This window comes from Anser brachyrhynchus (assembly GCF_964034855.1).
Source record: "Anser brachyrhynchus genome assembly, chromosome: Z".
NCBI lineage: Eukaryota > Metazoa > Chordata > Aves > Anseriformes > Anatidae > Anser > Anser brachyrhynchus.
In genome coordinates, this window is record NC_137697.1 from 38,658,030 (window position 1) to 38,683,833 (window position 25,804).

Genomic DNA, 25,804 nt, shown 5'->3' on the forward strand with positions numbered 1-25,804 from the left:
TGAATCAAAGCCAAATATTAAGGCAGACTGTTGGCTGAGGGTTTGTGCAAGAGACTTCATTCCAGTTTGTTTTCACAAAACTTATGAGTGAGCCATTTTAATTTGGGGGTTAGCTGGACTGCTTGTATCATTCTTAAGATTTATGTAAATACAGTACAGGCAAATTTTATACAAAATATATAATATCACCTGTCTTATTTACTCTGTACTTCCTGTGTTATGCTGAAATACGTTCGTATTCATTTTCTTTGGGGAATAAATTGAGTATGAATGTAATGCTGCCATCTAAGTGTTGTTTATGTTGACTTAATAATTAGCCAGAGAAGACAACAGTTCTGATCCAACCCCAAAACAGAGTCTTGTAAGGAGTGCAGTCTGCAACCAGTCAAGTGATGAACGACCTCTCCCGTGCAAAGCAGTTCAACTGTGTAAGCCAATACCTTCCCAGAGCTGTTTCAGGTGATTGGATCAAACAGAAGACTACAAGCTGTGAGGTAAAACATGGACTCGATGTGCATCACCTTTCCCAGCTCCCTGCTAGGCGAGTGACCCCTGTTTGATTTTCAAGTTTGAGGGAAAGCAAGGCTGTTGTTCTGTTAAAGCTGACTGCCTGTCTAGGCCATTCCTGGCCCACAGGCCTCCATGTTCTGGGGTAAACCTCATTATGACTTTCCTAGCTGTTCTCATAAGCTTAGAACCCCCCTTAAGTTGAGAGACCTTGTGCAGGTTAAGCTGTATGAAGACATCTACAGTAATATTACATGATTTTAAGAAGCCAGTTTTCTCTCTTGGGCTGAAAGAAATGAAATTGAGTAGTGGAGTGAGTTATTCTCTAAATACACAAGCAAATCTGGACATTTTTCTTTTGACCTGAGTAGGACAAAAGATAGGTGAGGGCAGTACAAGATTTGGAAAATAAAAGAAGTTCCTTGTACTACATTGTGGAAACCTTTTGTGCATTTATTGTCTGGTCTTGTTAAGTTTGGAGAGACGGTGCAAAGGCAGCTCCTGTTTCAGGTCATTTTAAATCGGTCTCCCCATACCATGATAACAGCAACATTTCACATATTGAAGTAGTATTGTGGAATTTTGTTAGTCTGGTTCTTGTATTATTTAGTATTCAGTCCTATAAAAATTTACAATAGTGCTATTTGGTACTGCTAGCTTAAGTACACATTCTTCCAATCTACTGTGAAAAATGATGCATGCTAAATAACCCCATTCCAAGAAAGAAGGGCACACACAAAGCACAGACATCTCATGGTAAGAATGCTGCACAGGGCAGCAAAAAGCTGCAGCTGATGGGCATTTGGTAACCACATAATTTGGCTCAACAAATTCTGTGGTGTACTGTTTCCTTTGTTGATAAACCCATAATTTTCAGAGGAGTCTATTCTTCCTGAACTGCTTCAAAAGCTGGACTAAGAATATGTATTTTTCTTTTCTGTTCTTTGTAAAGAAAAAGAATTTCACCTAACTTTTTGTATAGCAGAAGAATTAAGTGGATATGTTTCATATTTATGAACTACTTTACAGCAACTAAACAAATTCTCTATACTATTAAAAATATATACTATTAAAAACAGCCACCTAGCCAAGCCATATATAATTTAAGGTAGTGTACCCTTTACTAGTTGTCAACTGCAGTCTGAGTTGGATTGTAAAGGGATGACTTAGTGAAAAATAAAATTGTGCCTTTCCTAGATTAGATGAAAAGTGTTTGCTGTGTAGGATGGAAAGATCTCATCAAAGGACTCTCTTCCCATGTGCTCTGTGATGTCCTCCACTGTGGTTCATCCAAAATCTTCAGAAGTTTTAGATTCATTCATGGATATTAAGCTTTTTTATAGAGCTATAATTAAATCTATAAATGTGCAAATGGTACACTAAGCCTGCAGTGCACTAACTTTAATTTGGCAGGGAACAAAAATAAGATCCTCTTTTCTGAAATGCTAAGCACGCCCCAACTTTTATAAATAGGTTCAGAGCAGCAAAGACTATCACAATAAATCCTTTAAATTTTCTAACCAATAAAATGTGTAGGGAAGCAAAGTGATCGTAATTCATTCTCTATCATATATATATTATATATATATATATATATATACTAATAACTATTGTTACTTAGGGCATGCATAATAACACTGCAACAAGTGTATTTATCACAGCATTACAATGGCAAGTCTCTCTGAAACGTGGAATTTTTGCATTGTGAAGTGTGTTTACTGCTACTACAGTCTTGTTTGAGATAAAAATCAGTTCTCCTCGATAAATCAGGCTGGTAAAGCAATCCACTTCCAAAAAGAACCCAAGAAGATTTTGGCACAAACTGCATTCTTAGCTGTAAGTTATGTTACACTAAGAGATGTCACTAGTGAAAACACAATACCAAATTTTAGATGCTATCTGAATGATACCTGGAAAAGGAATAAAGAAATTCATCATCCAGCAATTATTTAGAAGCCAGACAGTAACTGTGAGTAACAGAAATGTAATTATTGTTTCTAACCTTATTTGTTATTTTTACGGGAAAAAAAAGATATAATAATAGCTCCTTTTCCTATACAGAATCAGTCATGATTATAATAAAAGGGTTTCATTTAAAACCAGAGGTACACTGGAATGCCAATGCATAAAAGGAAGACAGTCAATTGTCTGGGTCAGGCCGTGCTAGACTGATTTGTGGCAGATCAAGAAGCTGCCAGCCTTTGTTCACCCCCATTCTGCCCATTTAATGGGGGTGAACGCCATAGGAACGGAGAGGAGCATGTGCTCAAGCCTCAGCTGTTCCAGTTTCAGCTAAAACACCAAACTTCTCACCAAAGCAGATAAAAGGGGACGCTGGAGTTTGTCTGCCAACACTGTTGTTAGCAGTGGGATAAAGAGCGTGAAGCAGCTACAGCTGCAGTAGTTCCTCCCGTGAGCTCGTGTTCCCCTGGGCACGAATGGAGATTCTGCCTCTCAGAACGCTGTACCCACAGGAGGTGCAGTAAAGCATGCAAGGGGGATGGCCTTTGTGTTTTCCACAACGTGCTAGGTCATGACAGTTTCACTCTTGCTTTGGAGCTGCACTGAAGGTCAGACCCACAACTGCCAGTTTGACATCTAATCAAATACATAGATCTAATCTAGTGTTTAAGTGCATTCTAATCTGATGTATAAATCTGAGAACATACGTGCATATTCACTTTGGATGAAAAGACAATTTTGTACTGCTAAACCAGAATTATTTCTAACTGGGTGTAGTAAGTTTCTAGTCTCACGAAATGCACAATGGGGTTAACTAGCACTTGGCATCCTGCTCCTTCCAAAATTTAAGTCAAAATTATTTATGGAAGTTACTGAAGTATGAATCCTTAAGGATGAAAATTTATGCAGAGAGCTAGTACAGAAGTGGCACAGTAATACGGGCATTCTGCACTGCTCTGACTGGCCTGACTTAAGGATATTTCAAATTTTCTGGCAAGGTTAATCCTTCTTCTTGGCAGATTCTCAGTTCCTCAGCAGCTTCAGTGCAGGGGACTCCTCTCCAACAGGGACTTTCTTATTTACAGTATGTAGTCAAAGAACACAAGGAACGACCATTTTCACAAGACAGAGATAAATTTATAGAGGGACAAAAATGCATTTCCATTATAGCCTTACATTTCAACAGTGCATGACTATTAACATAAATATAAGTCTTTAAACAAGAAGTACAGTAGCATATCACTGGAGTGTCAAAACCCCTTCCCCAGTTTCAGAACCAGGACTTGAACATCAGAATATGGACAGACATCACCAAACAATGCTGCATTTGAAACAGCAGACTCTGGTGAAAGAACTATCTCCCAGTGCGAATCACTTCATACAGTTAATTCCCTGATTTTTTTAATCCTTCTACCAACAGCACCCTTCCCCTCTAAAATACAGTTTTATTTGCAACAGTAATTGTACACAGAGTTCTCATCAGTTAAAAGCCTTCTGTAACTTAGGAGTGTTATTACTCATGCTCTTAACGCCTTGCACATGCAGCCGAAAATGAATGCCACAATGGGGTCACATCAAGTAAAAATCATTTTGGAAAAGTATTTTTCATTGCAAAACATGTTGGTTCTTGTAAACAACAGAGTGCAACTTCATTTGTGCATTCAATCTCATATTAAGCAGAGACAAGAGTCAATAGAAACTGGCAGATGACAGAAGACAAAAAAGATTAAATCTCATGCCTGACAGCTTGAAAAGTGAAGAATACAGCATCACAGCATAATTATTTGGGCTAGAAAGGACCTCAGGAGGTTACTTAGTCCAATCTTCTTCTCAAAGCAGGGTTAACACTGGGTTCAAACCAGCCAAAAGATGTTTCAGCAAAATTGGACCTTCCTTCGTTAAGCATTTAAACTAGAAATATGCAGTTAATGTGCCCCCAGTAAAGTGAACTCTTAAACTATGTGCATGTTGAACAAGAAAAACTGAGCAACTGGGTAACTAAAATATATATACAATGTACATGTTTAACCATTTCTTGTAGTCATGTACACTTGAGAAGAAACCTTTTCATATTAAACCATAGTTATTTTATGGGAGAGACTTCTAACAAGCATATAGGTCTTGTAAACACAGGCTGCATTGGTTGCAGTGCAAAACTCCTGAACTGTGAACAGACATTATATTTTCAGCTAGTACTGTGGTAAAACCATATAATCCTCAGAAGCAAGAAACAGTGCAACAATTCATACATCACTCTTTAATTTTTAATTTAGTAATTATTGAATGGTTTCAGAGCAGGCACTACATCATTGCAAACACAATCAAATCCTTAACATAATGTTGAAAAATAACCTCTTCACCTCAGTGTACACACACGCATATACACACACACATAATTTAAAAAAATCTGTACATAAGTTATTTTTCAGAAAGCAACTCAAAGAATTGTACCACACAGAATTAGTTTCTGTACTCTGACACACCACAAATTATAATCCATTTTTTGATGATAGGCTTTAAGGACACAAAACACCATGCAATACTATTTAGTAGAAAATGAACTAAACAGTAAATAAATTTATCTAGTTCGTGCTAAGAGAAAACACAATTTTTTAAATAAAGCAAATGCTAATTTATGAGAAATCAAAAATATTTATTGTCCTTGAGCTTGAAAAGGAACCAGCGATCTGTGGTTCCTAAAGCTTATCCCCTTAGTAGATGAGAGTGAGGAAGTGTATGACTATAAAAACCAGGATTCTTCTTATTACTGGCTGCAAAGACGGTTCAGGAAAGGAGTATCCTTGTTGAGTCTGAGTCTGAGAGTCCATCTTCTTGATTCGTGGCCTCATAATCACCTGCATTCTCAGCTAATTCAGTGTCTTGATCATCATTACTCTCTGCACTGTAGTCAACTTCTTCAAGGAAGCGAGGCTCATCTTCATCCAAAACATACGTAGTAGGGCTAAAACAAACCAGAGGTTGTTAAAAGCTTTACCTTGAACACAACATTCAGGCTGTGACCCATCCCTATCCCAACACACAGTAATCTACAAAATGACCTCAGGATAGGGGCGGTTTACCCAAGACTGATTTTTTAATTGCACGTAAAACAACTGAGAGCCAAAAACACATTTTTAGGACCCTGAACTAATTGGTCAATCATACATAACTTGTTATCCAAATGTGCCATGAGAAATCAACTCTATGTTACAGAATTACACTAATTGCCTGTGCAAATGTTATACAATTATAGCATTATCGTAAGTTGTTATAGGACTCAAATACAAAAACAGTATCTGCTATGAACAAATTTAAAAACATACCACAGTCTAAGAATTTGGGTGGGAAACCTGTGTATTTTACTAAATATATTTTACTGAAAAGCATTGTGAGCAAATTATACTGCACATACTACAGATGATAAATCGAGGCAAGTTTTTCTGGCCTACAACTAAAGTTAAGTTCCCATTTGTGTCGTAAGACTTATATCTGGTCCTCACATTGTCACGGTCCACAAAATGATCTATGCTTGTAACTAATAGCCTCCAATAATAATATAAGTAATACTTTGTGTGTGAACAAGAGAAAGTAACTTTCTGATCATCTCACCTTCCTAGGACAGATGAAAACAAAAGTAAAAGCAAATAAACAAAAAAATAAAAAAGTATGTGTGTTTTCCAGACCCAGTTTTACCACTCTCCTTTGGGACATAAAAAGCTTTCTGATTAAAATCACTCAATATAGCTAAATATTTCATAAGTAGTTTTATATTCAGATGAAGTCCTAAGAAAGTTTTGTAATGCATTTTACCTAATAATCAGCGTACACAGAACTCAGCCAAAAGAGCATTCTCATACAAAAAATCATCAGGTACTTGTATAAATGTTTGCATATTAATTTTGATGAATTTTGTCTTAAGGCATTGTGGCTGTGGCTTCAAAATTAAAAGGATTAGTCATTGCTTCTTTCTAGTTCTGTTAAGAGCTTAAGTGGATCTCCTGAATCTGCAATGCAATCCTTATTCATTGTAAATAAACTTCACACTATTTTCTTCTACCTATAATACCAATAACATGCTACACTAACATTTTCTGAAGTTGGCAATTAATTCATATTTTGGGAGAACAACAAATAGACAAACTGCTAGTCCCAGCTTAGAAAAAAAGACATAAGACCTAAAATATTAATAAAATAAACTATCAAAAATTCAATTCAGTCAGAGTCTCTGGATGTACATTTAAAACAATCTGTACCATAGTTCAGTGAACAAGCTGTTTACACACTGATCAGTGCAAAAGGGAATACTCCACAAACCTAAATACTTGCAAAGATTATTTAAATTGTAACTAGGGCAACAACCCGCTATGTTGGTTAAAGAACTGGTACCAGCTCTTTGAACAAAATTATTTCCATTTAGGAGAGAGACCACGTCAGGAAAACAACCTGTATCTTTACTGAGGTGCCTCTTCATTTCACAGGTGGGCAAAGCGCTGTACTGTAAGTAAGGATACACACTTCATTTGAAAGACCTGCTGTAGCCCTGGGAAAGGTATACAATTTTTTTGAGCTTTCATCTTGTGATACTTTATGCCCTAGGCAGTTGCTGCCTGCCAAGACTTTTCTATAAGGGAAAAAAAAGCTGAAATGTTTCATTTATTTCAATGAGATACCACCAAATATATCATATTCAAAAAATGCACAGTTTTTTGTTTTGTTTTGTTTTTTAGGTCCTGCTTCTAACCACTTAACACAGGTATTGATTTGCTGGGTATCACATGCAAGGAATCCACACTGCAATTGCAGGATAGATTGTGTAATTCAATTCACAGGAAATGGACCCATTAAATCTGAATGTTGGTCCTATCTTAACTCATAATTCTGAATACTGAAACAAAAAACTACAATGGGCTGTGTCAATGACAAATACTTTATTAGCCATTGACAGCGAGATATTAATGCATTACAGTAGGCACTCAGAAAAATTCACATTAGTGAGGTATTATATAGGCTAGTAAAGCTCTCTGAAAAACTTCTACCACTTTTTTTTTTTTAATAAATGTCATTGTTTGGAAATTAAGCTTAAATATTTAATCCAGTACAAAAATAAATAAGTAGATAAAGCAACCAACAAGCCTGTTTTAAAAAGTAGCAAACAACGAAGCTTATTTTAACAGGAACACACAGAACTGGACAAGCAAGCAAACCATGAAGTTTACCATGTAGAAATGCCTTCTCAGTTCATAGAATATGTCCTGCTTTACACTGTGTTGCAAAACAATAGATGTCTGTACTGTAAATTTATTATATTTATAAAAATGTATTTCATATAATGACATATATATATGCACACTTCACTTCCGGCTTTTAGAAATTCAGCCAGTGTGCACAGTCTTAACGTTGTTATGTCTGATGTAAGACAGTCTAGATGTTTACTCTGGCATGTATACATGCAAAATTCTTGAGGGATGCTTTTAGTTGCCATTTCCTATTTAATAAAATCAACATTATAAATTTCATTACTCAAGAAAAGTACCAGTAGAATAGATAAACAGATCTCACTCTCAAAACTACATAAACTTTTAATGTAGAAACTGGCTCCAAAATCTGCCTCGTAAGCTTTCTACTGCCCTCCAAAACACAATGTGCCACCACTTCTCAATCATTAATTATTGAAAACAAAAGTTAGGATTAAATACATTAAGATGACTTTTTCCATTTCCCCTTTCTTGAGTCTCTGTTCCTCACAAAATGGTACGCCAGAATGTTTTACATCCAAAGGAAAAACCTGTTGCACACCGCTCACGTCCATTTGCTTTCCCATGGTGTGTCTTCTGACGTAGCAGATGCTAACTTTGGATATTTAACTTTCCATCAGTCTTTATTCTATAGTTTAGCGTGAATCTACAAAGCATAGTTACTACCTCACTGTTTTACTGAGGCTTGGCTACAAGAAATATAGAAATCCAAACACCTGAAAAAATTTCTTGCTGTTTAATCAAATTCTTCGTTTGCCTCCCCACCGCTCCCCACCCTCAGCATATCTTATGACAATATACTTTTAGCTGCCATCATGCTGATTCGGTGGGTTTTAATTTCCTAACTTTTCCCTTGGGCTGTTTCTAATTAACTTGCTCAATAATCCCTCTTCCTCTACCCCTATACCTACTGCATTTGCTTTTAAAAGGAAACCATTATTTTTCTCAAGTTAACAGAGATTGTTTATCATACAGCCACAGTTTGCAGCCTAATGGATGTTATAATCGGTGTATCTTCTCTGAACTTTTGCAGAGATTTTACTTAAATAACATTTTATGGGTAAAAAGAATAATTCCTAAATGTGAAGTAATATACCTGATATAATTTCTTGGTCCTCATATTTATTAAGAACTTCAAAAATATTCCTTTAATTTAAAAAAGTGCATTTTCTACATCACCTGCCACCAAATGCACTGAATTTAGGTATGAACACAGCAGCTTACTAAAACATTTATTTTTAACAACAATGCCTATTTTTTCTCATATTTAAATTAATGCTCCAAACATATTCAAAAATAAATCCATTCACTAACATGATATATTTTTTCAAGCTAAAATTTTATTTGTCCCTCAAAGACATACTTGGATTTTTCATTATCCATATGACTCAATTACAGATAAATTAATCCACAAGCCAGACACAAACACAACCAATTTCAGGCCCATGGAGATAAGCAATTTTCTGAGACTACAGGGGAAGCACACACATTAAAAAACTTCTGAAGAAAAAAAATAAGAAATATTCTCTGCTAAACAATGTAAAGTTGCTGCTGCCTGGGGATTTTGGAAAGGAAGGAGAGAAAAATCTAAGAACTAACAATTTCTTTTAAAATTGCAATGCCAGGGGAGGAAAAATTTTTAAGGAACAAAATAGTCAGGAGGTACCACAAAGAAATCATTTATCCATTCCTGTTCTTTGATTTCCCTTTAGGGTCCACATTCTTTTATAGGAATCAGCAAAGCTGCACCAGGAGGCAGTACCACACATGCAGCTACGTGTGCTGTCCCCTTAAGCAGCTCTTCACCTGTGTGATGTTCCCAAATAGTAAGGATGGTTTCTAAAGAGAATTTCCAATACTAAAGAGAACAATTACATGTCCAACTCCTTTCCCAACCATGAGTAGCTGTGTATCCAAATCCCATTTAAGTTTTATTTTTAAATATCCCCACTTACAGCGTTCCATTATTTCACTCCACAGTTTAACAAAAAGTAATCTCAACACGTTCTTTGTGGTGTCACCCTGAAATACATCTTGTAAAACTCAAAACTGGATTAAATTAGGTGGATTCCACAATTGTTGACTTTAGTAGTTTACACCCTCATATTTGGATCATACTACCAAGAACGGAAGAGAAGCTTGAGAAGTGGATCACAGACGCACAGAATGGGTGAGGTTGGAGAGGACCTCCAGAGCCCACCTGGCCCAACCCCCTGCCCAAGCAGGGCCACCCAGAGCAGGCTGCCCAGGGCCACGTCCAGGGGCTTTTGCAGATCTCCAAGGAGGAGCCTGCACTGCTGATCTGGGCAGCCTGTGCCTGTGCTCCGTCACCTGCACGGTAAGGACGTGCCTCCTGATGATCCAGAGGAACCTCCTGTTCCAGCTGGTGCCCAGTGCTGGTGCCCAGCTGATGGTGTCCTGGTGCTGGGCACAACTGAAGACCCTGGCTCCACCATCCTCTTTGCACCCTCCTCCCTTCAGGTATTTTGTACACATTGATGAGATCCCCCGAGACTTCTGAACGTAACTCTCAGGAGAGGAGAGCACCTCACAGGAGAGGTGCTCCAGTCCCTTCACTGTCTTTGTGAAGGCACTGTCTTTGCCTACGTTGGGCTCTTTCCAATATGTCCATGTCTCTCTTGCACTATCATTCCGTCTGAGCAAAGCTTATGAGTTATTAAGATGAAGGGAAACAAAATAGCTCAAATTCAGTTTCCTCCTGGCAGCCCACAAAGAGACCCCTTGCAAGAGGATCTCTGTCAGATATTCTCTTGCATGTGCCCCCACCACTCTGATGTATTTTCTCAAATATAACACTGTAAGTGCAGGAAATGGATTTCACAGATTTTTTTTCTTTCCCACAGCTCCTGTTGGCAGTCTGCTTTTCTACCATTTCCTAGATAGCCCAAAGCATTCCCAAAAGATGCTTTCTGCTTCTCTGTTATAATTAAATCAAATTAACAAACAAAAATACAACATGTTCTAGAACACACCAATGAGCGTCAAAACAATTAACGGAAGGACTAGAAAAAAGGTCAAGTTATTGAGCAAGGGATAATTCCAGTAAGTCCTAACAGTTATGACTGCAGTCATGTGTTTTTGTTTCATTGCACACAGACCCTATCAAACCTGTCAGCATAACAACTATAATTCTTCCTACAAGATCAGTATTACAGTCTAATCTTTTCCATTTGGAAATGGGGGGAAACATTGGCAAACTGGTCTGAAATAATTAAAGAAAAATAAAGTGTTTAATTCATCACTTAAAATGTTAAAGTGCACTGCCAGAGGGAAATAAATCTTCTGACTGCTTTATTTTTCTTAAGTCAAGTATGTTTCAGACATGGTTCAAAATGAACTCATGGAAACTGAGCCTACTTGTAATGAAATATCAGAGGTATGTTTTAAAATATTAGCATTTATTTGGTCATTGTAAATACGACTAGTAAAACCGAGGAAAGCTTGAGAAACCCTCAAAATCATTTGCAAATAAAACTGATGCTTCTGTGTTTAAATTTTGACGTTTAAAACTTGCCTGTTTTTTCCTTTCAAGCATTAAAATTGTATTGGTTTTTGTTTTTACAGTAACACCAGTAACATTCAAAATATAAAGGAAGTAACTACAATCCTCTTCACTGCTTTACTCTAACGAGGACATTACAGCTGTGTAAAAACTACGTACTTTTATACTACTTATTCATATTTTTTTACCTGGATTTTCTGTAAATAGTTTTCCTCAGTCATCACTAACGGTAAGTAATGAGCTGTGAATCACGTAAGCACAATGAAATCATAAGCAGTACTTTTACTATAATAGAATAATAAGAATGGAAGTCTGGGCATATGAAGCCAGGAACTGTGTATGACTGACTATCTTCTGGTCCACGATTGCTTCTGAGGAGGCATAGAAACTAGCTTTATAAATTTATCTCAGTAGAGACTCAGTGTATTTCCAGTGCTCAAGCGAATAAATAAATAAAGCCCAATAAACCAGCTGATAGAGATTTTTAATATCTTGTCTAGAACAGCTCACAAACGCAAAAACTTCACCACTCTGAATACATCAAAGGGCAAATGGCCCACATTTCACAGATTTGGCAGAAAGATTTCAAGAGATGTTAATAAAAATCACTTGTCTAATACACTTAGAAATAGAACAAAATTACAGGAAAATTTATGTCCCTTGACAAGGGCAGGGACTTCTGACCCAAGGAAAAGTAGTCATCTCCTTACTGCAGAGGGGAAAAAGAAAACCGTACCAAGCAAACCTTTCATCAAAACAGCAGTAAGGTCTCCAAAAGCACGGAACCCCTCTGTGCTTCAGGCCTAAGAGTACCTGGCAAAAATACCACAAGATCATTGATGTTCCGTTATTGTCAGACTGATTAAGTGGGAAAAGGAGAGCTCAAGACTTTGCTGAGTCTCATTATGAGTTGTCACTGGGAGCTGGTATTCGTTGTACCTATGGCAATTAGGTAGAGCCTTCTAGACAGACCTTTTGGAGCACACACCTGCCCACACACGATGACAAAAAAAAAGTTATGATTAAGAAATTTACATGAATAACACCTTGAGGCAATGACCAGTGATCTTTTTCGCTGTACAACAGAAATGCAAAACCGCCTTGAAAACTACTTCACCAATTGCTTAAAAAAAATGCTTGAAGAGAAAAAAAAAGTTATGAAAGACCTGTGGAAAATCTGTTCTGAACCACACTTTTCTTCAGCGCTTAAAAATCTAAGTGTTCCTCACTCAGGAGAAGCTCCCACTTGAGACAATCCAATTTTATTTTTGGAGTTAATATCTGATCACTGCCTATCTACCAAGCCCTCAAGTAACGTCTGAGACAGAAGAAAATGTCTTTCAGTAAGATTCATAATAAAAAAAAAAAAGATTATTTTGTTAAAATTTATTTTAAATTAAATCTAGAATAGAAGAACATGGTATCTCCATGGACTCATGATAAAGCTTTAACTACACCCTGTTTCACAAAGTGTTTCAGTTCTAAACACAAATCAGTACCTGCAAGTATATAACTATAGAGACTTCCTCTGTGAGTATCATCACTGATAAACAGTACAGGTTTTTGAACTTTCTGCGGAGATACACAGTGAGTGCTACAGAAGACTGGAAACTTGGACTTAATGTTAATCCCCTTAACAAAGGATGAGAGAAGATGATGTATTAACATGCATAATAAGGTACTTTTATTGCTAATAGTGGTGGAGGTACTGTGAACAAAATTATACCTTCCTTATACAAAAACCATGTATTTACATGGCTTTTATAGCACAAAGCACAGATATCCCCCCTCCCCCCCCCCCCCCCCCCCCCCCCCCAAAAAAAAGTGAGCCCAGCCACTCAGGTAGTAATTTCCTAATATCATGGGTTTTGCTTATCTCAGAAGGGTACCAGAATTATAGTTTTTAAAATAGTCACTTTTTCTAGATTTACTAAATGAACATTTTTGCCAGTTTAGCTATTACATACTTAAATATTTTTCAATAGTTTTAATTAGAGATAATTGCTTAGGTAACTTTGGTGAAACAAATCTGTTTGATGATGCATCAGCAAGTTCAGGAAAACCAGTGGCTGAATATAGGGCTATTGTAGTTACACAAAGCTTAAGAAAATTCACATTTGAAAGAAACAGCGTGATATTAGGTTGATATTCCAGTAGCAAGACAGACAGCCATACAATTTAAACTTTTCTCTGAAAAAGATTCCCTGTCAAGTGTCCAATTCCACTCCCATTTTTTAAGTAAAAAGCATTTCTGCTGAATTCAGTCAAGTAAGTCTGTAAATGAAAAGTGATTTGATAGTCATAATTGTTAAGATAGTGTCCAAATACAGAGTCAGCTACAAATAAACAACATATTTCATTCTTGACGTTATAGTTTAAAGATACATTGTTGGAAACCACACATTTAATTTTTCCATCACAGATTCTTACACAGACATATGCTATTGGTAAATGACCACTCCGAGCAAGGTACTTTATTTCTCAGTTCACACTACATGGTTTCTTGTTAGTGTTATTAACATGAATCTACATTTGATAGGTTTAAAGAACAAAACCATCACACACTAGAAAAATCTAAAGTGTTGTTAACGGATTTCTCCAATAAAGCTTAACACTTTTTATGTTAATGTTTTTTACCTGATAGAAGTTTTAACTCTAACATGCACAGAATCTGATCTGTTTTCCACTGCCTTCATTTCTTTGCTGCAGTAGCAGCTGGCTATTACCATTCACTGTCTGTAGCTGTGTAACACCTAAAGGTCATGACTGGGGAAAATTTTGTTTTTAAGATGATTTCTAAATAAAAATTCACTTTCAAAACGTTCAAGGAAGTTCTTAAATGATCTCTCTCCAATATAAAATTTTGTCTAACAGCACAATTACTTTTGTTTTTTCATGACTTGGTCCATTGGAATGGAGTCTGAACCTTTCTGGTTTTTGGATGTTTTCGGTTTTGTTGTTTTTTAAGTTCCTTAGTACCAGTTATTTTTCTTACACAATAGGATTATAAACAGTTCTGTGTACAGTCTCATCAACTTTCTTATAAGCATCATGTTATTTTTCATCTCTGCTCACATGTGCCAACCTACACTGCATTTGTGCAGTAGTAAGTCTTATATTAGTGCTTTCAGAAAATCCAGAATAAAGCAGCCCTCATAACCCTTGTTCTCACCAACAAAATATAAATGTCATGTCAGGGGCAGCTTTTTCCCCTGCTCCAGCGTGGTCTTACTTTACATGCAATTAATATTGGTATACAATAGTTTTGTTTGTTTGTTTGTTTTTAAGAGCTAACTCGATTAAAGCAGTATTTTAGCTGAGAAAGAAGTTTGAACTGTGTATCCGTAGCCATATCTTTCTCCTCAGGATTTGCTTTATTTCTTAGCATCAAAACAACCCACCTTCCTGCTCTTTTTTTTCATCTAACATTGCTGAAGTTTTCTATCAAACAGAAAGCAGTAACAATCTTTTACTGACTGGAGGCACTTTCACACCCTGTCATAAACAATGCACTTTAGAAGTCCAAAATGGAAGAACTGTAAATCCAAAGGATTGTACTTATGCTTGTACATACTCTCAAAGAAAGTTATCAACGTATGTGCAGACTAACTTTGGCAAACCTATTGCAGAATTAGGACCATAACAATCAGCTTTACTGTGAAACTTAGCTTCACTGAAACCGGAAAATCTCAACAAATGATTGTGCTGACTGAATTGCATTTCTGAACTTTCAGAAATGCAATTCAAAGAAAACACTAATTCTGCTCTTACCTTATGGTAACATCTAGCATAAGCATTTAATCCAGACAATAGTTCTCTAATTTTTCAACACAATCACACCTAACTTGTTCTACTGTATGAGAATCAATTAAAAGCTATACCAGAACGGTGAAGCATAACGAAATTGTTTTTTCCTATTCTGATGCTTATGTGTTTCGGATGTTTCTTTAGCTCTCTGCTGGAAACTATGGGGAGTGTCTCATGTATGACATTTCTCATTTCAACAGGTGTGAAGGTCAATCTGCCCTGAATAATGTTAATGAATTGGAAAAAACATCACTTTTTTTTTTTTTTTAAACATAGCCACTACCTATCTGTGAACTAACATGCTAACTTTTTATAGAGAGATAAAGTGATGCATCTGAGGCACCAGTTGATATAAAGTTATGTGGAAATCTGGGGCTGTTCTCCAATGCCACCCTGATAATTAGTCACTCACAAATACACCTTTGTTCAAAATACCACAATTTGATGCTTAATATTTCAAAGAGATGCATCTATACTGAAGCTTGGTTCTAATAAAACTGACAATGATACAACACTTCTGGATGAGAAGATATTATATAGTTTCCTTAACATATAATACTAGCTGCAAATAAAATACAAACTATTCTTGAAAGTTTGCACTCAAGGTTGTAATGTAAGAAAGGCTCCAAGTGATAAAGAGCAACATGTCAGTGTTAGGTTTTGAAGTTTAGCATGTTTCTCTAATGGACAAAAGGAACTTTTTATTCTGACTACCTGACTTAGTACTCCAATTTAAAGCTGCACAAAACACCAGCAAGCTTTTAAAATTACACTTTTTAAAATACTTAAATGGAATTTCTTCTGTTTCAGTCTGCATCCATTGCCCGCTGTCCTGTCACTGAATACCACTGAAAATAGCCTGGCTCTGTCTTCTTTACAGGCTCCCTTCAAGTATATGGACACCTTGACAAGATCCACCCCTAAGCACTTTCTTCTCAAGGCTGGACAGTCACAGCTCTTTCAGCCTTTTCTCCTACGGGAGATACTCCAGTCCCTTAATCATCCTAGGGGGCCCCTCATTGGACTCTCTTCAAGTGCATCCATCTCTGTCCTGTAAAGGAGGGCCTAGACCTGGATACATATCCGGGCTGTGGGCTTACCAGTGCTGAGCAGAAGGAAAGGATCACCTCACTCGAGCTGCTGGCAACATTCCTCCTCAAGCAGGAGTAAATAATTGAGAGTGGCCTCACAGTGGTATCAGTGCTGTGACCTTGTTTTTTGCCCTGCTCCTCCTGGGAACCTGAACTCCACCACCTCCTGGCCATTGCAGCCAAGGCTGCCTTCCACTTTCACATCCCAGCCAGCACATCCTTGTCTGCAAGTACCAGGTCCAGCAGAGTACCTCTCCTTGTTGTGTCTGATCGTTCGGTCAGAAACTTGTCGTCAGTGCCCTCCAGGAACCTCCCAGATTGCTTACAATCTTCTGTGTTGTTCCTCAAGCAGATATCAGGCATGGCTGAAGCCCCCCATGAGGACCAGGGCCTGCAAATGTGAGGCTACTTCTACCTGTCTGTAGAAGTCCTCACCTACTTGCTGCCTGGTCAGGTGGGCTACAGCAGATACCCACTACAATGTCACCCACAGCGGTCTGCTCTTTAATCCTCACCTATAAACTCTCAGTTGGCTCCTCATCCTTGCCCAGGCAGAGCTCCATGCATCCAAGTGTTCTCTCACAAAAAGGACTTCCCCAACTCACCTCCAGGTATCTGGCTTTCCTACACAACCTGTACCCCTCAACTGCAGAACTGCAGTTATGGGAGCTATCCCACCACATCTCCGTGATCCCAACAACATGATAGAATTGCAACCACACAGACCTTTAATTCACTATTTTTATTCCCTATGCTGTGTACATTAGTATTCAGGCACTGCAGAGAGGCACCCCCAGCACAATAATTTTCCAGAAAGGCTCTGTGATTTTTTTTTCCCCCCATAATGATGTAAAACAATGCTTGAAAGAAGAGATTCAAAGTTACTCTCAACTATTTCGTATCTATGCATAATTGACATATTTTAAGTATGGTACTTACTGAAGAAGTCTCCCACAGCCTCTTCAGTGTATACCTCTGCATTCAGGCAATTCATCTATGCCCACCCTTATTCTGGACTGAAGTCTGTCCATACTTTTCTTAAACTCCCATGGAGACCGTGCAGCTTTCCCAGTTAATCTATTTGAGAACTTCATTTTTGCTTGCCATATATATATATATCTATATACACACACATACATACACACATGTATATTTTACCTACAGTCTAAGCTAACTTCTTTCAAATTTAAGGCCATTACTTCTGATCCTGTCTTCTCTCGACAGAATAGATTCTTTGCATTTAGCTTTTTACGTTTGAAAACAGCTCTCATATTCTTTCCTCCTCCTCCAGCTCTGAGTTTTCCTTTTCATTTTGATAAAGGCCTTGTGAGGAAAATTATAATCAAAACAATTAATTTTACTTGCTGTAGTAAGACTTCCTGTACATTAAAGTTGGAACTCTATCTGGAATCCCATCCTAAAAGCATTGCAGTGTAGAACATTCCCCTTTGCTGAAAGGGGAGCTGCACTATGGAATCTTTTCAAGCATCAGTACTGGAACTGAACATCATCCCTACCTTCCACAGGGTACCACAGATGCCCTCCCATATTTCTGCTAGTTCTGCACAGTCTACAGACAAATTCCTCTTTAGTGTAGCATCTAAAGTCTTAGGCACCTTATTATTTTAGTTCCACAAAAGCAAAAATATGTTCATTTTTTTACCCCAACCTTCTATAGCCAAGGCCACTGTAAAACCATTTTTGGCTTAAAGTATACTAAGTGATAACATATTATATAGCACACAAATCTTATTCTTTTCCAATTTCATCTAACACTTTTCTTAAATTTGTAATTCTACATTATTTCATCTCTAACCACGTTTTCAGAAAGAGATGTTTACACATTTGAAATCATTATTTTCCTGTGTATCTCCAATTACCACATACACGTGGATACTAAGTGATTACATGCATGGAAACATATAACAATACGTATGGTTTTGCAACCCTATCTAAGGCTTTAACAGTTTCACAACGTAATAAGCTAGCTACTGAACAGGTACAATACACTTTGTGTCACAAACCTTATTTGTTTTAAATTCTTAAACTACTGTTATGTATCTGTACCAGAGGGAAAAAATATTTGGAAGAAAAATTTGCAGTTCTTACAGTAATTTTCAGCTTACATAGTTCAAGTCTGTTCAAACAAATTTTTAATACTGTATTCAGTAATAAAATTAAAGAAAAACCTGCTCTCAAAGAGACAATTGAGACTTAGGGTTTCACTGCATATAACAACTCCCCAATGACATTAAAATTTATACTAGCAACAACAAATGTTAACATACAGTCTAACTTTATTACTGCTTTCTTTAAAAGTTTGAAGCAATTGAATTAACAAGATAGTGTAAGAGTAATCTGAGTATACTGAAAAACTAAATGTCTCAACACATCAACATTCTTTCTGAAGACTGAAATAACATTTTTTGAGAGAATCCACTTCATTTGAGAAATTAACTTTTTTCCGGAAAAAAAAAAAAAAAAAAAAGGAAATATAATAAGTGTGTACTACCTTGTCACTTTACAGCTCGACTCAATCAACTCATTTTCAATATCCAGCAGACTAGAAGGTAGATTGTATTCCAAAGGTGAGGCCATTCTTTTTAAACGCAGTAAGCCAACACAGAACTTGGCTCCCATCTCCTCCAGTTCTCTTGTCCCTATCTGCAATCCCTAATTTAAAAATAAGATTTAAGAAATATAAAATAGGTACATGCAGATGAACCCACACATACTGCAAAATTATTATTTACGACACATTTAAGAACTGCAGAGTAAATGCTTTGCATAAGTATCAGGAACAAAACAAAATAGAGAATAACAACTTGAGTCTTCTAAGGGAAAACAGACATTTCTGGGCACTTCTGCATTTCTTCAGAGCTTCCTATTTAACACTACTAGCACATCAATATTAACAGAACTTTTACCCAGTGACACTGGAAGAGAGAGATTAGATACTACGTCCAAGTTTATAAGTCTAAATTATTTATAAAAGCTGAGACAAAATTTAAAAAATTTCAAATAAGAGTATCTCGAATACAAGATTTTTCAAGCGAAAGTCCCTTCAAAATGAGTAAATTCACACTTCAACCGTGATCAACTTCATTGATGTGTTCTAACACATAAACAAGAATTTAAAATAATGTTACTCTTTAACATAAACAAGTATCTCTTCCCCTCCTATGAGTTAGAGGTTACATGTTAATTCTGAAAGCATTTATTCACACATTTACTAAATAAAAAGACAAACAAAAATTGAAGTATCAAAAGCCATAAGTTGTTTTCTAACTTGAGTAAGATATTTTCTTCTGTGAAGAGGTAGAATTTGTGTTATTCTCCAAGATTACATGTGACGTGTCCCATCAGATTATAGACTTAGTGAGCAATGCTCTATATAAGGACAGAACCTCTGACCTCAACTCTTTTACAAAAAGAGAACAGTATTACAGAGTCATCCTCAAAAATTACAGCATTGGCCAGTACTGAACCATATATACAATAACATATTCAGTGTCACAACCTAACTCAATATGCCCTCTGCAACTTCTTTATCTCAGGAGAATTTAAAGAAGAGTTTAGTGTACTTCTTCTAAGCCTCTTAAAGAAATGGGTAGTTAAAAAGAAGCTTTGACAAAACAAGCAAGAAAGCAGACGAACCAGGAAACAGTGGCAAGCTCTCACCCAGTAGGAAAATGTATGAAGCAAAAAGAACAGAGTATCCCTTTTTTTTTTTCCTAAAAGCTAGAACACAAGCTTTGTATGTTGCCACACTGATGCTGTACTATAAAATGCAAGGCTCAGAAGAATTGTATTGCTGTTTGCACATACTTCACGTACTTCTGTTTTGACTATATGCAAACTTAAATGGAAAGTTTGATTTTATTTTTCTTGCGATTTCTCTTTTTATCAGTAGTCTTCATAAACCAGGTGCTTTTTAGTAACAAGAAAGCTAAAGCAATACCTACTATTCTATAAAAGTGTCATCCTCCTGTCAAATGGCACAGAAACCTGTTATCAGTGAACAAGAATTGGATACTAAGTATTATTGTTAATAGTAATACTACTTACCTCTTTTATAGTGCTTTTGTGCTGTAGGTTTCAAAGCACTTTATTAATAAAGGAAGAATTATCCTCATTTTATTGATGGAGAAATGGAGGCAGAGAGGGCTGAAGCGATTTGCACAGTGTCTCACAGCATGTCACTGACCCCGCTGGGAACAGAAATCAGTTCTCCTCACTCCCAGTGCAGTACCTTATCCACAGAGGCCAATTTTTTGTTTTTGTTTTGTTATTTGTTTGCACATCTGTAACATTCGAAGACCCCAATCATAGCTGGGGCTCCACTACGCTAATCACAGGAAGACACAGTCCCTGCCCCAAAAAGATTAAAATAACATTAAGGACAAGAGGCAACAAGTATGCAGAAGAGGAAGGAGAAGTGTAACAGTAATCTCACTGTTACAAAGATTACTAAGGTGCACAACTGGATGTTCAGAAACTTTTCCGATCATTGTCTACATCTGTTGCTGAAGAAGATATAGTTAGTTGACAGACTCCTTACAGAGTATCAGAGGAGTGGCTGTTTAAGTTGACAAGAGTACAGTATGAAATAAAGTGCAAAGACAATTGTTAGAAAGATAAATAGCGTGTGCATATTCCATGGCTGCTATTTTCAGCACAGCAGAAACAATATATAACTAAAGAGAAATCTAAATGGATCAAATGGGAGATGGGTAACTGTGAAGCACCTAGACAGCAAGAATTTGAACTTGCTATACTGAAGAGTCTATAAGCTTGAAGTAAAAGCCTAAGCTAAAGTCTAGATTTTTATCATTTCTTTGATTAACAGAGAATGCAATGAACACAGACCTGTCAAATATAGAACTTCTTAATCCATTCTTTATGTTGAATCAGACAATTCTCTTACTTTCCATGAAACAAGGGACCCAAAGTCTGCTTCCAGACATTGTAATAAACAGTTGCACTAAGGAACTCAGACAAAGTTCACTTTTGCTGAAGCTTTGATTATACTCTGCTTCTTGGTCTTCCAAATACCTTCAACTATTATTCTAATACCTTCAACTGTGGTCCAATTAAGTTCCTTATATGTTACAAACATTGCTGTTAAGCACAAGGTTAGCCACCTCAAGGTAGCTTAAAAAAAAAAAAAAAAAAGGATGCTTTCAATTTTGGCTTTTTGAAATTCTGAATTTCATTCCTTTTTCCTTTATATTTTACACGATCATCATCCTAGACAGTAGGCAGTAATACTTCATACAGCTGACTGGCGTCTTCCTTACTAAGTATGGCATGTAAATGGCTTCATATTTCTTCTCAGCAATGGACTCTCCTACATGAAAACAAAGATGCATGACAGAAGGTGCAACAGGCTGCCACCTTAAGTTGAGACGAATCTTCCTGTAATATGTATTTAAATTGAAAAGTTTTAGTAAGATTTGGAGAAATCATTTGGACAGTAAATCATCTTTTCCTATTCAGTAGGAGTTACAAAGACGTGATCATTTTTGTGAATTCAAAGTGTAGAGATAGAACGATCATGGTAACTTAGCTTGTGTGTTGACCAAATTCTTGTTTTAGACTCTTAAAGTCTTCTTTTCTGTGCATCATGAAATTTCCAAGTGACAAAGCTTTCTCAATTAACTTAAAAATTAAGTCATACTGCCAAGCTTATAAGTCTCCAAGCAGTAGAGGAACAGATTTCCTAGTTAAATTATTGTTCAACTTTTAGGTTTAGTAACAAAATTTTCCTGTTATCTGGAATCTTAATTATCCTTCACAGATTACTGAACAACTTTTCACCTCATCTTTTTGGTTTTCGTATCTTGAATCACAGATGACTAAACAATATTTGCAGCACTAATTCTCAGTGTGTTACAAAAACAACACACAAGCAGTTCAAGTGAGTTTGTTTCCAGAGATAACTGTCCCAGTGATCCTAAATTCAGGTGAGAACTGCAAACTTCAGTTAAACAACTTTTTTCCTGTCTGTATGCAGTCTAGCATCACCACTGTCTGAGTAAAATTAAAAATAATACGAGTCAAAAGTGATGACCAACTTTGGCAGAGACTCATCATTTCTTTCACAAAGAACAAAATTTTTTAGTAATCTTCTTTGTGCTTTGACAAAATTCAGTGATGACAGTAAGCCAGGTGAGCAGAAAAGTGCTTCAGACCTTTACACAGCACACGGTCCCTCAGATCAGAACTGTCATGTCTTTTGGGGTGGCAAGCAGGAGAGAAGAGAATTTCTACAGCTTAACTCAGTTTTGTGTTTTGAAATAACATATGAAATATGAAAATAAATATATATCACAAGTCCATTCATGGAGTTGCTGGCTTCACTTCCTCCATAGAAAAAAGGCCCAGTCTCTTCTCTCTTTGACAGTCTCTTTGCAGAAATGCTGCTCGTTCCTTGTTATGTCTAGTAACTTTGGCCTTTCAGACAAATTTCATTAATTAACCTGAGCATTATCATAGTGAAGAAAAAACAAAGGTTCTTTATGTATGTTACAAAGAATGACTAAGAGCTCATGAACTGTTTCATTCCAAACAAAATAAGTGACAGAACAGCAATTCAATCTCATCAACTTGTTTACAGCATGTAGGAGATTGCTCTTCCCTTTAGAGTAACTGATTTTTCCACAGAATTCAGCCATTTCTTCCTCCCTTACTGAAGAAGGGCTTTGCAGCTTAAGCATCTTAAAAGTTTGTCCACAAAGTATCTCTATTCACCTTTCAATAAGAACTTTCTGTAGCAGCACTGTGAAGGCCATGAATGTTGATGTTTGTAAGAATATTCTGGAAGTTTCAAACTAGCTGGATAGGTTATTTTTTAAAACTCCATAATGTCATCATCTGAGGAACAATGAAAATTGTAATGGAATATTCTGACAATAACAGGAATGCTTCTGTTGTTAATTGACAAAATTAATACACTCGTTCAGTAGTTACAGACCTACTAAAATTCCTGCCAAAATACCTTCCTGCTGTCTGAAAAGATAAGCATGGGTAAATATACTTTGTTATATCCCTTTTTTTTCTCTCCTCCTTCTTTGTCCCAGAATTCTGGTTCTCATGCACCTTATCTGAGGTCAAGCACCTTATCTGAGCCTTCTGGCCACTTTTTCTTGATTAGCACTTCTAAACTCTGTTTTGAAGCAGAGGAAGGTGTGACTTCTCTGAACATTCACTTTACAAACTTGCTTCAATTTGTAGCTACATTTAACCCACTGACAGAAGCTGAAGCTCTGATGTTAGGGTTGTTTTTTTTTTTTGTTTTTTTTCTCCCTACAAAGGTTTTCCTTATGAAGTAAGTTTTCTACTAGTGAGGGGGGTCACTTTTTGTTTTAAAACATCCATCCCTATTAATGGTTTGAAGGACACAACTTGAAAAAAAGCTCTAAGTCTAGAGGTGAAACAGCTACAATGAGTTTACCTAAAGATACACACTTAATAGTGTTGGTAAGACAATATGAAAGTGGTTCACTTCCTAAGTTTATTTCTCAATCTACAAAAATTCTGTACTAAATACTTTCTGAAGAACCAACAACTGCCATGGTGAAGTCTAAAATTGCAAGATGTGAAGGATTTTATTCTAGTATTGGCATTTATTACCACCCAATCTGAATAATCTACTGGAAAGAATAGTTCTCTGAATTTTTTAATTACATGCATTCATTTGTGCTATAAGCAATAATTAACAGTAAGCTTGTTAAAACAGCCCATAAGCATAGCATACTATGATGTGTTTTAAGTGACAGACAAAGACTGTTATGCAACTTGTAATATTGCAAATAATGTCATTTCACCAATTTTAGAGTACACAGAGATCTTAAAGCAGTTTTAGAAGTCTAAGGTAAGCAAGCAAGCAAGCGGGATTATAAAACAGGCTTCCAGTGCAAATGGTAGAAATTATAAAGCAAGAGCAGTTTAACTGATACACTTTCTTACCTTATATTTGCCCTGGTCACATCCACATAATGTGCTTTCCATTGTGTAGCTCCTCTGTACTCCAATCTCTCTCCAGACAACAACTCGTGCTGTTGACTCCTTGGACTTTTCCACTACAAAGCTGCAGCTGCCCATGCAGAATGCCGGTGCAGTTTGACTCAGGATCTTGGGGAGTGCCTGCAAGACAATAATTCGAAAGAGACAGTGATTCTTTATTTCACCTATGAAAGGAAGACAAGGGAAAACATTAAATCACAAACTGTCATCAGAAAATCTGTCTGTAGTTTAAATTAATATAAGAGTAATAATAAAAACATTTTGCCAGCTGGACTTTTTTAAGCCCAGGAGGCTCAAATGACAACAGGTTTGTAACTTCCTACTTGTTTAAATCCTATTTTTCAGATGCAGTTCCTAAAATGAAGTATTAGTCATGTGTATAGGAATGAGGAATTCTTCAGGTGATCGCTATCTCCTTCTAATTCACCCAGATAACTTTGCTTAAATTAAGTGCCCTACATAACCCACACAGTTAAGAAAGCATAATTCATATATTGAACTGTTCCAACAATCCAACCTGCAGACCTAACAGGCATGATTTTATTAATACAAAATAGTCATCCATAGTCAGCAAAGCACTAAGCACACGCTTAACCTCTAGATTATGAATCAAAATTCAAGCTGTTCACATTACAGCGGTGGAAAATCATAGAATCATCTAGGTGGGAAAAGACCTTCAAGATGGCCAAGTCCAATCATCAGCCTGACCTACCAGGTCCCATCACTAACCCATGTCCTTTGGTGCCACGTCCACATGCCTCTTAAATGCTCCGGGGATGGTGGACTCTACCACTTCCCTGGACAACCTGTTCCAATGTTTGACTACCCTCTCTGCAAAGAAATTCTTCCTAATATCTAATCTAAACCTCCCCTGGAGCAACTTGAGACCATTTCCTTGACAGGATTATCATTTGTCACCTGAGAAAAGAACTGACACCCTGCTTGTTACAACCTTTTACTACCTTTCAGGCAGTTGTAGAGAGAGCTGAGGTCTCCCCTCAGCCTTCTTTTCTGCAAACTAAAAAACTCATGTGCTCTCAGTCACTCCTCATATGTCTTGTTTTCTAGATCCTTCACCAGCTTTGTTGTTCTACTCTATATGCACTCCAGCAACTCAACATCTTTCATATAGTAAGGGGCCCAAAACTGCCCTTCTTGTAGATTAGTCACATTTGCTAATTTCCTGCCAACTGCATCCACCCTGGTTAGCCAAGACTGCTGGTAAATTACTGAAATCTCCATCAAATTACTGAAATCTCCATCAAATAAAGGATGGAGATTCTCCTAATCTTCCTTCGCTGTTCATGTATTTATAAAAGCACTTTTTATTGTCTTTTACTGCACTATACAAATTGAGTTCCAGTTGGCCCTTCCAATTTTCTCCCCGCACAAGTAGACAACAAGCTCTATAGTCCTCATGAGCCGTCCACTCCTTCCAGAGTTCATGAACTCTTTTTCTTGCTGAGTTCCTGAAGAAGCCAGGCTGGTCTTTATTCAAGAAAAAGGCCCAGCCTTCCTGGACTCCTTTGCCTTTCAGAACCACTCCCAAAACAGGTTTCTAAATAGACCAAACCCTGCCTTCTGGAAATCCAAGGCAGCAGTTCTGCTAACCACTTTCCTTACTTTACCAA

At 36.9% G+C, this 25,804-nt stretch overlaps 1 protein-coding gene across 11 annotated transcripts in view; it reads right to left on the reverse strand.

Annotated features, from left to right (window-relative positions):
- Nucleotides 1–3,584: 3,584 nt before the first annotated feature.
- The window catches only part of AGTPBP1 (ATP/GTP binding carboxypeptidase 1), a 67,177-nt gene continuing 44,957 nt past the window's right edge, over nt 3,585–25,804 (reverse strand). For 7 of the 11 annotated variants that reach the window (XM_080572611.1, XM_080572613.1, XM_080572616.1 and 4 more), the window contains 3 exons: nt 24,117–24,293; nt 18,658–18,818; nt 3,585–5,431 (listed from right to left, as the gene is read on the reverse strand). In XM_080572611.1, coding sequence (XP_080428737.1) covers nt 5,254–5,431; nt 18,658–18,818; nt 24,117–24,293 — 516 coding nt within the window. In that variant the 3' untranslated portion in view covers nt 3,585–5,253. The other 4 variants (XR_013943077.1, XR_013943078.1, XM_080572609.1 and 1 more) reach the window with 4 other exon arrangements.